The 12,805-nt window shown below is 42.4% G+C and overlaps 1 protein-coding gene across 2 annotated transcripts in view; it reads left to right on the plus strand.

Annotated features, from left to right (window-relative positions):
• The first annotated feature begins 10,093 nt into the window (after positions 1-10,093).
• The window catches only part of HPSE2 (heparanase 2 (inactive)), a 641,446-nt gene continuing 638,734 nt past the window's right edge, over positions 10,094-12,805 (plus strand). For both annotated transcript variants that reach the window (XM_055119266.1, XM_055119267.1), the window contains exon 1: positions 10,094-10,383. In XM_055119266.1, coding sequence (XP_054975241.1) covers positions 10,094-10,383 — 290 coding nt within the window. The remainder of the gene's footprint in view (positions 10,384-12,805) is intronic.

A 12,805-nucleotide genomic window follows, 5' to 3' on the forward strand; every position in this document is an offset into this window, starting at 1 on the left:
CTCTCCGAGAGGGATGAAGGAATTGAACCCGGTTGACCGCATGGAAGGCAAACGCCCTACCCGCTGTGCTATCGCTCCAGTCCATCAAAAATGTATTGTAAATAATTATGATTAAAAATTATAAACCAAGTGTACTAAAATAGATAATCTCTAAGATTCCTTCAGATTTAAAAAATTAAATGGTCGTAGTGATATTTTTGTTTTTGAAAATGGAAACACACAGGGGCGCTGAAACATTTTCACCAGCAGATGGCACTCCAACATTTCTATAGCAAGCAACCCTTAGGTGGAGTATCCCCAAGGTAAAAACCAAGTAAAACAAGAGACATTAAAAAAACAAAACAAAACAAAACAAAAATACAGAAACTCACTGAAATTTAAAGCATTTATAATATCATTGTAATGGAATATTTCATATGTATCAAGTAAAAGACACCCCCCCACATACACATTAATATTGTCATAATCACATGAGCATTCCATAGCAATGCTTACCATTGTATTAAAATGCTTAGAAAATAAAATTGTATTTATTATACTGATTATTTTTTCAGCTCCCTGGGGTTTCCAAGAGCAAATATATTCCTTGGATATCGAGGTGGTGGGAATTGGAGTGAAGGCAGGTTAGACACCGTACCTAGCCTGTCATTTATTCTCATATATTTCTCCTTTTGTTACCTAGAAAATTGATGAAGTACTGCCTTGAATGGAGGAAAATGTTTTCAAATGTTGGTATGTGCAAAATTTTTTAAAAAAACTTATTTTTATCTTTTTGATAATTACTATATTGACTATTGGTTTGACATGTGACTTTTGATAGTATTTTACCTTTGTAAAATAAAGCTTTATGTTTGTTTTTACAGTTTTTAAATTTTTTTACTTTTGTAGAAACTTAACTTACATAATGTGCCAAAACATAAGATATAAAACTTGACAGTTTTTAATTTTTTTTAAAATTTTCATAAAGTTGTTCACAATAATGGATTACATTCAATATTTCAACACCAGTCCCACCATCATCACACCTTCCCACCACCATTATTTTGAATTTCCCACCACCTCTCAAACCTGCCGAACAGGCAGATGCTAGATAATTTTTTGTATTGCTCGCTATGAATAACATAGGACATCTCGAAGCTGCTAGGGTCTGGAGAAATCTCTGCAGTGAGCTGCTCGGTTCCGAGATTCTTTTGTGTGTCTCTGGATCATGGCCATTAATGAGCTTAAAACCAAAACTTGACAGTTTTTAATACAGACTCATAGCTTCCACACTAATCTATCTCTATCTAAGCTATGGCAATTTTATAACCTCACATAATTTTCATATTCACCCTTTAGTAAACTCATTTTAGGGCAACATAATTTCTGATTTCTTGGTTAGTGTGAGTAGAATTTAGGGTGTTTCCCTCAGTCACTTCATAGTGCAGATACCTGCCTAGAATTTCTTCATAAGACTGCAAGATGTTCTCTAGAAAATTGTAAAACCTAGAAAAATCTGTGGGGCTGGAGCGATATAGCACAGCGGTAGGGCATTTGCTTTGCACATGGCCGACCCGGGTTCTATTCCTCTGCCCCTCTCGGAGAGCCCAGCAAGCTACCGAGAGTATTTCGCATGCACAGTGGAGCCTGGCAAGCTACCCGTGGCGTATTTGATATGCCAGAAACAGTAACAAGTCTCACAATGGAGACATTACTGGTGCCCGCTCCGCAAATCGATGAGCAATGGGATGACAGTGACACAGTGATACGGAAAAATCTATAAAAAAATATAATGTTTTTGTTTCATTTTCAGTGTTATGCCATTGATCTCATTTGTTATTTTCTAATTTCTCCCAAATCATTCAAGTTAAAGTCTGCTCATGCTGTATGTACAATGAAATTTGTTGCTTCTAACTACTGCTCTGTTCATTTTACTTTTTCTCTTATTATGGTCATCTCATTGACTCGATATCTGATTGACTAAAATAAAGTTGCTTACTATCCTCATTTAAGTTTTCCTTTTGTCTAGGCTTTTGTGCTACACCTGGCTGTGCTCAGGCATCACTCCAGACAGTGTTGGGGGACCATATGTAGTGCCAGGGATTGAACCCAGGTCAGGCACATATAAGACAAGCACTTTACCCACTACTATCTCTCTGTCCCCTCATTTTTCAGTTCTTTTATGAGCTTTTGTGAGTTGCTTGGGAATTTATGCCCACAGTGGCATTGCTGTGTCATAGGGAATAATTTACTTAGTTTCACTAAATATACAAGACCACTTGACACTACTGTCAGTAAGAAGGTTTCCATGTTCCACACTCATAATTAGTGTTATCCAATATTCAAATTTCTTCAGTCACACAGTGTAAACCATTGGTCCACAAGTGTAGAAAGGTTGAAAACCACTGTTCTATCATAGTGGTTTTAACTGCTTGCCTATGAACCAGTCTGCAGGACAGGTGTTCATCTGCAGATGCAAAAAAGTTGAAGCACACTGGTGTCAAGCAAAAACATCTCTTGAATGAAGAACTGTTCAGTGTAGAATTCATCAGAGCTAATAGGATATATAATGATTATTTGCATAATTTTTCTGCTTTCAGGATGTTCCTTCACTACCTGAAATTTCATTGTTTTAAACTTAGGAGATTAATAAATTCCAACAATCCTTTTGAACTATCCACTAGTATCACTGTATCACTGTCATCCGTTGCTCATCGATTTGCTCAAGTGGACACCAGTAACATCTCTCATTGTGAGACTTGTTACTGTTTTTGGCATATTGAATACGCCACGGGTAGCTTGCCAGGCTCTGCCGTGCATGCGAGATACTCTCGGTAGCTTGCCGGGCTCTCAGAAAGGGATGGAGGAATCGAACTTGGGTTGGCCTCCTGCAAGGCAAATGCCCCACCCGCTATGCTATCCACTAGTATTTGAAGTAATGTTCATTATTTGAAACCTAGGAATAAAATAGATTCAAATAATGCAATAGCCCTTGTTACTAAAATTACTCTCTGAAAATAGAAGTTAAACAGAATTATAGCAGGATTGATTTAGAATATACAGACTCCACTCCAAATCAACTGTCAGAATATGTGAGGGTTAGTGTAGGCCTGTTATTTTACAAAAATTACTCAAGTGGCATTAATGGGTGGCAGTGTTGACAATCATTGATCTGTATTCCAATTATTTTAATGTTTACCTGAAAAGAAAAACATCTTAGGCTAGCCAAATACAGGAAATATTCATTTATTCTGTAGGCCAGTCTTCTGAAAACCAAAATAGAATTATAAAAAGAGTTTTATGGAAATAAAACATTTCCTAGAAGTTATAGCATGTCAATATCTATAACTGATTAAAAAAACTGGAAAAGTGGAAAATGTAAGACTGATAAAGTGTTGTATAATTGGTTGAACTAAGGAAATACTTAGATATGCTGATGTGGTAACAAAACTATTATAAAGAATTAGGGAGTCAAATGTTAAAGTTCAAGTTCAGGTAGAATTTTAAGTGTTTAAGTGTCATGCATAGATATTGGATTACACTTAATGGCAGTCAATTTGGTTATTGATGAATTGACTTATTCTATAGAATACTTTCAATTGTCAGTATTTATTTACCTCTCATTTCGAAGTAAGAACATTAGGACACCTTATTTACTTACTTAGTTTTTGGGTCACATCTGTGTTAGGACTCACTATTAAATCTGTGCTCAGGGATCACTCCTAGTGGTGAGGTGATCCCTGAAGGGACTATACAATGTACCAAGGATCAAACCAAGATTGACTGTATGCAAGGAAAGTATAAAAATATATCTTTCTTTCTTAGAAAGTATCTTTAGGATTGATGCTTTGAATTGCCTGATTTTGGAAGTTTTACTAGGTAGTTTCAAATAATGTGTGTGTATGTGTGTGTGTGTGTGTGTGTGTGTGTGTGTGTACATTTATGTTCTGAAAATTTCCCAGGCACATTTTATGTACAAATTTTTAACCATTTTTAATAAAGACATACCCCAAACAGTCTAATTCTCAGGGAATAGATCTGGTTTTAGTCTCAGGCTTTTTGAGAAATAGCATTTTAACATTGACTCTACTTCCTTACCTGAATTGTAAGATCAAACTGGTTTTATCTATGCTGAGCATAAAATGGAATAACATGCCTATAAAATGTTTTTATACTATTTTGAAATGATAGATTTCAGACACACTGCTTCTTTCTACCTTATCTATGCACATTACTTTTATCTCCAAACAAAACCCAATCAGTGATAATGAGAGATAAGTAACAACGATTGGCCAGGAACTAAAGACTTTACCTCATTAATTATAGCAACACATACAGAGGGAATTATGCATAATAGATGAAAAATTGAGATTCAGCAAAGATAAATGACTTGTGGGGTCAGAGATAGTGCAGGATAGGGTACTTGCTTTCACAGGGTGACCCAGGTTCAATCTCCAGCACCTATTGGTCCCCTGAGCCCCACCAGTGATTTCTGAGCACAGAGTCAGGAGTAAGCCCCGGAATACATCTGGGTTTGACCCAATAATAATAATAATAATAAAAAGAGAAAAGACTTGTTCAATAAATGTCAAATGAGCAGATAGTTAAATTGTGATTTGGGTTTTAATCAATTGGACGCCAAAGTTTATGTGATTTGACTCTTCAGTAGGTGTGACTAAGACTTGAATACTTTTCATCTATCTTTCTTTAACTTGGTTTTCCATCTTTAGCTGTTCTTTGAATAATCATTATCCCTATCTCCAAAAATGTTGTGGGATTTGAAACCAAACTTGTTAGAGTCAAGTACATGTATTATGATTTTCCTTTTCCCATGTATATGTTCAGTGCTTGATGGCAACGAGGAGAACAAAGACCATTCAGCTAGAATTTTAAGTAATGAGGAAAAAAAAACTATGAAATTATAAATTCTTTCCTCTCTTAACTTTGCATATAGAAAGTGTTGCTCTCCTTTGCTTCTTCAAGCAGGAGAGAGAGAGAATCTTTGATTTACCAGCAGCATTCTTTGTTCACTTTTGTCTCTTCTCGCCTAGTGGAAAATTTAAGTAGGTCTGTAAAACCTACTTATCTTTTTAGATGTTAATCACAGGCAGACATTTCTTAATACAACATGAAACTGACTTTCAGCAAGATGTTAGTCATCAAATGGAACAAATGGTTACTCAATGAGAGACGTTAGTGGTGCCCGCTTGAACAAATCGATGAGCAATGGGATGACAAAATTTATGTTCCAAAATATAAAAAAATTGCATGAATAGTTAGATTGTTATATTTGTTGACATATTGGAGTTGACCTTTTGTGTCAAGCTAACTTAATTCTTATACCAGTCATAAATTAAGGGAGATTTATAAAAGTGTTGGGAGATAGGAATAAGAATGAATAAAACACAAATATCATGCTTATATAATATTTTAAAGTTTCTTCATGCATAAAATTATATATTTTTTGAGGGGCATTCACCTGGCTATGCTCGGGGCTTACTTCTGGCTCTGTCTTCAGGGATCACTCCTGGTGGATTTGGAGACCTTATGGGGTACCAGGATCAAACCTGGATTGGCCACTTGCAAGGCAAATTTCCTACTCACTGTGCTATTGCTTTGACCCCAAGATTAGATTCTTACTGTAGGACATTATGTTAACTTTAGAGCGTAATTAGCTGAGATTTTTAGAACAGTTAAAATTTTTTATTCATGCAAAGACCTGACAGAATCAGAATTTAAACTCAGGCTTTCCAACTACTAGTCCAAGTTTTTTCCACTATAAATTCACAAGTTGTTAGAGGGAACACAACATTTTAGTCATTTACTGTAGAACACAGTGGTTAAGGACACTGGTATGGGCTTTGGACTCAGATTCTGTTTCTGTCCAATAATTACCCTTGCATACTCTTGCTTAACATCTCCATTTCAATGATCTCACACATAAACTAGGGATAGTAATGAAGTATATCTACCTCTCAGGGTAATTAAAACATTAATTACATATGTATGTCAGTACCATTCTAGGACCATATGATCTCAATAAATGGTCATCTTAGATAATAACAGAGGTAGCAATGGGGCAGTGGACTGCCTGCTAAAGCTTTATGCTTCCCAGTCCTGTTAAGGTGTAAAGAATTTTGTTCATGGTTCTTAGAGCTCCAGATATAAGACTCTAACAAGGGGGAAACAGGCACAGAAATAATGATAGCTTTGACTGTTTAATGAGAGTTAAGGGGATGATAACATTTAGAGTAAGCAAGTTTGTAATAGGCCAAAAGTGAGGAAAAAAACATAGAAGAACTGCAAGAAGTTATTAATGTCAAGGTTACTATTATTAAAAAGTATCCGCACCTTGCAGCAACATTATATCCACAAAGTGGAACTTGACAATATACATACCATATTTTATTAATCCCATTCACTAGACTTGTACTTGTTGATTACTAGAATATTTTTACTAGTCTGAAATGAAATGATAAAAATAGTAGAGTTTTTTAATGGTTATTATGATGATGATTATTTTATTAAAAGTAAATTTATCGAGTTTAAACATTTGCTCTTTATTTTGACATATCGTTTCAGCTTTTATTTTTGGCTAATAAGATGTTCTTTTGAAAACAATAGTTGATAGATTTTAGGACCTTATGAGATGAAGTAAAAAGTTGGCAAATATGTCCCTTCTATTAACCCATTTTTTTTAAACCTCAGAGTCTAGAATCTAATCACTGTTCCAATGTTTCTTAGAGCCTTTAGAAACTAAACTTCTAGAAATAATGAAATTTATTTATAAGCATCATTCAGTAACAGCAGGCTGAGTATTTTCAAGGAAACCCCAGTGCATCTAGTTCCCAATGATTCCCTTTTCATTTTTTGGGTCACAGTTGATTGAGCTTAGGGCCACCTCCTGGCTTTGTGCTTATAGATCACTCCTGCCAGCATTCATGAGATCATATGTGGTGTTGGATTTTGAACCCTGTTGAACCTGGTGAACTGTATATAAGGCAAGTGCCATACTATCTCTCCAGCCCAAATAACTCATGTTTTTACAGAGGCCCAAATTTTGTCCCCTAGGAATTTATAAACTACAGAGATATGCACATTGTTTTCACCTAGCAAGATGATTAGTATACATCATCTAATTGTAGATTAATGTTAATTTAATTTAATTTTAGATGTGAAGTAGGACAAAAACTAAGAAAGAGGAGGGAGGGCTATTTGGAAAGAGTAGCTGTAAACCCATACTAGACAAAGAAGCAGTCAGGTCATCTGAGTCAACCAGGGCTATCTGGAACTCCTTAAATATTATTGAATTGCTTTCTTGCCTGATGTCCTGAGGCTGCACTTGACTATAGAATTTCAATGGCTGGACTAGAGAGATGGTTTTCATCAGGAATTTAAGAAAAAGTACTTTGGCTGGTTGGTTTAGATTCATATAGGATCTGATGAAAACATTAGATACTAGTACTAGGCCACCAAACAATTATAGAGGAGTTGGGTGAATAAGCAAAAAATCTTAGGTAAAATTTCTAACTAAGAAAATCCTCATCATAACCAAGTTCATCCTTAGTCACAAGTTCTGAAAGACATATTAATTATAGATATGTAGTGTCCAAAATGATTTCCTCATTTTATTTTGCTTGTGGGCCACACCCAGAGTGCACAGGGCTTACTCTTGGCTCTGTGCTCGAAGATCACTCCTGGTAGAGCTCAGGGATTCATAGGGGGTGCCAGGGATCCAGTCTGGGTCAACGTCTTGCAAGCTAAGCACCCTACCCCCTGTAATATCGCCTGATTTCCTTATTTCATTCATGTTACCTTCCACTGATCCAAATTAACATGGCTTCTGAAAATACATTGATTGGGGTTGTAGAGGTAGCTCAACAGGCTGGAGTGTCTGGGTTCATGTTCACAAGGCTCCTGGAGCACCATGCTGGGAGTAGCCCCTGGGCACTCTGGGTTTGGTCTAAGAACAAAATAAAAATTCACTGATTTATAACCCAGGGGTGCTAAGACCCCTGAAAAATATAACTCCTTGTTAAAATATTTATAATTGGTTTTAATTCTGAGTATAGCAAATGAAATAGTGGCATTTTAAGTTTGCAAGATGATTATTTTCTGAAGATCACCAGGAAAATGATAATCATTGGGGAAATAAATGAATTATGACCCTAAAACAAAGTTTGTGGGGTGTATGATTTCAGTGTGTTAAGCACAATTTGATGTACCACAAATGTGTTTCATAAACATTGAGAGCCTACTATGTACTTGGTTCTGGAGATAAAAAGTAAATAAAACTCTGCTTGCCAGGCTATCACCATCTCTAGGCAGTGCTCAGGTGCTATTTTTGGTACTGAAATTTATATAGCACATTGTCCAATAAAAGCATGTATACTTATTTTAAATTGTTAAAAAGTTTGTGTTAGAAAATTTCAGGAACTGAAGAGACTGATATTGCTTTTAAGTATATAATATCTTGGTTATAAAAATCATCTTTGGATGATGTGCTTTGGGTTTTCTTGCTCCCAGGCATTCATCTCATGCAGTTCTATATCAAGAGAGTCTTAAGGCACTTCTCGATCTAATCCATTCTCACCTCTGGATTTCCTGTAGCTTAATTTGTGAGAAGCTCCTCAGGGAACTTCAGTTTCTGCCCATCTACTCCAGCCCTTTTCAGGTGCCCTATCTGCTGGGAGAAGGGAGAGGCAGAGACCTTTCAGTTTGTTGGGTCTGAGACTGCTGCTAGTGCCTTTGGGGAAAGCTTCTGCTTTGCATATTTGAGTTGTTTGATAAGGAGGAGACCCTGGTGTGACCTCATGTACCACCTGCATATAGCAGTTTTCCATTAAGTCCAAGATTAATTTGTTCTAGGAGGAGGCCTGAGTGGGCTCCAGTGGCGTGACTGGCCATCTATGCCTGGTGTCTTGCCGGTGCCTTTTAGCTGGCCTGAAGGTGCTATGTGGAGCCGCGGTGGGTGGACTGAGGCGAAGATGCACCAGGCACCTCCAGGTTATTCTCTGGCATTCAGGAGCTACAAGGTGGCCAAGTCTGCCTGTGACTTGGAGCCCGGTTTGAAACATCATATACCTCTTCTATGGTATCACTGGAGGGGTAAGAGAGGGTCGCCCTGAAAGGCAGGAGCGCCTCTGTTGGTGCGAGTAAAGGGACAAGGAGGGGCTGGAGCCCCTCCAGTCCAGCGCTGCCCAAACAAACCTCCGGCACACAGCAGGCAGTTTTGAATTGTCTAGAGTCAGCTTGCACGGAAACCCCCAAGATACTTCACCTCCGCTGCAATCAAAGCAAGAGCCACCAAGCACACCGGCCCCCTTTGCTCCCATGGGCGAGGAAGCCTTAGGACCTGGCCGCTGCGTATTCCTCTGGTTACCCTTTGCCACCTGGAGGTCGGCGGATGGTGGTGGCTGCTCAGCGGGTCGCAGAGGTCAGGTTTTGTGCGCCCGGGGTCTTTCCCTGCGCTCTGAGATCTGGCAGAAATCGCAGTCGCCACCGCCATACCCCTCTGCAAGTGAACCACCCTTGCCCTTACAGCTTCAACCCCGAGCGAAGGGCCCGGCGCGGGCGCGCACTCGACCCGAGCGCCCGGGGGCTGCAGCTGGGACTTTCGCATCGGGGTCGGAGCTAGAACCGCCCTCCCCTGAGCCTCGCCGAGAATGAAGCCCAAAGCAGACGTCCCGCCCCGGACCCCGAAACAGCTACGACTGTGCTCTTCCGATCGCTTCACCCGCTGCCTGACCCTAGAGGGTTAAATCTGGAGGGTACAACGCCACCCCTTCCTCCCACTTCCCGCCCCCCACCCCCCACCCCTTACCTTTAAAAAGCTAAAAAATGTCTGCAGTCGAAATCTCTTAAAGGGGCGGTGCTGGGGAACGAGTACTCTTGGCACGAGTCTCGGAGAAGGCTGGCTAGGGGCGTGAGTTCCCTCCACCAGCACCAAAACACTGAAAAAAAAAAAGAAAAAAAAAAGGAGAGAGAGAGAGCGAGGGGGGGGAGGGAGGGAAAAAACGGGGGGGGGGGAGGCAGACAGACACACACTTTAGATAAGGACAATTAGTCACCAGCAAGACCCTGTAGGAAGAGAGGTTTAAATCAGAGGGATTTAATGAGGGTGCTCTGTGCCTTCCCTGAAGCCATGCCCTCCAGCAGCTCCCGCCCCCCCGCGTGCCTAGCCCCGGTGGCTCTCTTCTTGGCTCTGTTGTTCCATCTCTCCCTTTCCTCCCGAGCTGGAGACAGGAGACCCTTGCCTGTAGACAGAGCTCCAGGTTTGAAGGAAAAGACCCTGATTCTACTTGATGTGAGCACCAAGAACCCAGTCAGGACAGTCAATGAGAACTTCCTCTCTCTGCAGCTGGATCCGTCCATCATTCATGATGGCTGGCTCGATTTCTTAAGGTAAGGCAGGGGCTTCGATGGATCATTCCCCCCCCCCTCTTTTAAGTAATAACCCCCATCCTTTTCTGTCCCCCCATTCCAAAGGGGGAAGAAGAAGAAAATAAGCCAAGTGGATCTCGAGAAAAAAAAAAAAACCCAAACAAGAAAGGGGCTTTTCCTCCTCCTGGAATATTTGCAGTGAGGCTGTAACTGGTGATTGAGAAAAGCAATGTTTTCTATTAAGATGCACATGTTTGCAATGCAGAAGGCATTTCAGAAACTTATCAGTTATGACTGAAAAAATGTTGTGCTTACATATATCCACAATTAGCCTCCCCGTCTCCTTCTGAAAAAGAAACAAGAGATTCAGGGCAGTTACAAAAGCCAAAAAGGTCTCCAGCAACAAAGACCCGAGAGGAATGGGTGTGTGTGTGTCAGAGTGCGTGTCTGCGTGTGTGTCTGTGAGTATTCAAGCGGGGATCGCACGAGAGTGGAATTTTCCACGGAAAGATCCTTTCGTCAGTTCTCCTACACTTCTAAATAGAAAATGAATTTAAGCAGAGGCTGGAGATGTGGGCAAATTGGATCGGATTTTAAAAATTTAGTTTTATGTCGTCCTCTACTGTCGTCTCCAGACTTTAGGACTTCGTAAGACTTTTTTTTTTTTTTTAATAGACGGAATGGCCTCCCAGTCCCTCCTCCTTAAATCTCCTGCGGTAACTGCATAGTTTTCTTTAAAGAAAAAAAAAAATCCTCACTCGGGTCTTAGAGTATATAAGGAGGGAGGAAAGGGTCCTAGAAATACTCGGGGGATGTTTGAGGTCTGCGCCAGGCATCGGCGGACTAGCAAACCCGGAGGTTTGTGATCACAGACCCCTTAGCCCGTGGTTTGGAATCAGTTTGGGCTCACACTCTGGCCGGGTTGTTACTGCTTTTAGCAACGAGGCCAGCACGCTCCCTTGTCGTCAGGCACGGAGCGGCAGTGTGAATAAATAAACAAGTCGCCTGCAAGGTCGAATCCAAGTGTTGAGTTTTCAAAAATTCCCTCCAAATTGGAGCCTCAGCTGGGGGCTCCCCCCCGAAGAGCTCCGAGCGCCCTCAGTGCCGCTTCTCCGTGCTGAGGCCGCCGCGCATCTTTCGTGAGTACCCCACCCCCTCCTTCGCTCTTGGCTGGTCCTCGGGCCGCCGCTCCGGGGCCGGCAGGGGCCGGCGGGGCGCGGGCGCCGCAGGTATCGGGAGGCGCCACGTGGAGCGCGCTTCCACGTGGAGCGGGCGCTGCGGGGGGACGCGGCGGCCGCGGGGCCAGCGAGGCCGTTTCGGTTCCCGCTGAGCCTGCGCGGGGAGGGCGGGATCCGCTCACGCAGCCCGCCGGGCTTCCTCCTCCCTAGCTGCTCCGCGCGGCAGAGCGTGTTTCGGAGCTGGTGCAAACGTGGGGGCGACACACGCCCCATCGACATTGCCCTACTCTTTCAGTTTCCTGTTTTAAAAAAAATCTTTTCGTGAGCACTGAATGCTTATGGTAGAAAAGATCCTGGAAGGCTGTTTTCCGGGAAACAGCCGTGGTCCTGCAGGCTTCCGGCTGGACGGTGGCTGGAGATGCGTCCCCGCGGAGCCGAACCCGCACCGACGTCTCTGCCGGCTCCGAGCCCCGCGGTCGCCCTCCAGCGCCGTGCTGGGGCACGGCCGAGCCACCCTCTAGCTCCCGGATTTGTCCCCACGGCCCGAGTCTTCCCAGAAAGCCGTCTCGGTTCATCGTTCCCGTCCATCTCTTTCCTGGTCCTCCGATTTTCCGTGTGGGTTTGAAGTTTTAAAACCTGGACCCGCAAAACCTTAAACATGCGTGCACGATCGGAACTCGGTAGCTGATTGATCCCCTTAACACCCAGGACACCTGCATGACCTTGTCTCTGCCCTTTTCCCCGAGGCAGCATTAGACTGTATAAACCTGTTTGTGGAAGCCCTTAAGCTAAATAGATGTAAATATTGTGTTGGTGCTCCGGCGGTTTTTCCTGCGGTGCGCGGGTCTCGAGTTTCCCCCAATCTCCCTTCACTCTGCCAGGGGCTTCCAGACGCCCCAAGTGGGAAGGCAGCAAAAGCCAAAGCTCAGCTTAGGGAGAGGGGTGGAGGGGAAAACGTGACCTGGTCCAAGCTCAGGCCCAGTTATTTCAGGTGTCCCGGAGGCTGGGCAAAACGAGGGAGGAAGTGTGCCCTGCACGCCGGGAGCTCCCGCTGGAGTCTGTCCCGTCCAGGGCTCCGGGAGATGCGGGGTCCGTAAGTATAGAGTGGATACGGAGCATTGACACAGGCACTGGAAAAGTTGGAATCGACGTGGTCCCAGGCACCAGGTCGGAGGGAAAGAGGGCACAAAGGCTGTGGGGACCCCCGGGGGGCGAGAAGGCAGGTCGCAGCTCTCTGTGCTGCCTGCAAGTCTGGCCGAGGTCGC

This window comes from Sorex araneus, chromosome 11, assembly GCF_027595985.1.
Source record: "Sorex araneus isolate mSorAra2 chromosome 11, mSorAra2.pri, whole genome shotgun sequence".
NCBI classification, from domain to species: Eukaryota; Metazoa; Chordata; class Mammalia; order Eulipotyphla; family Soricidae; genus Sorex; species Sorex araneus.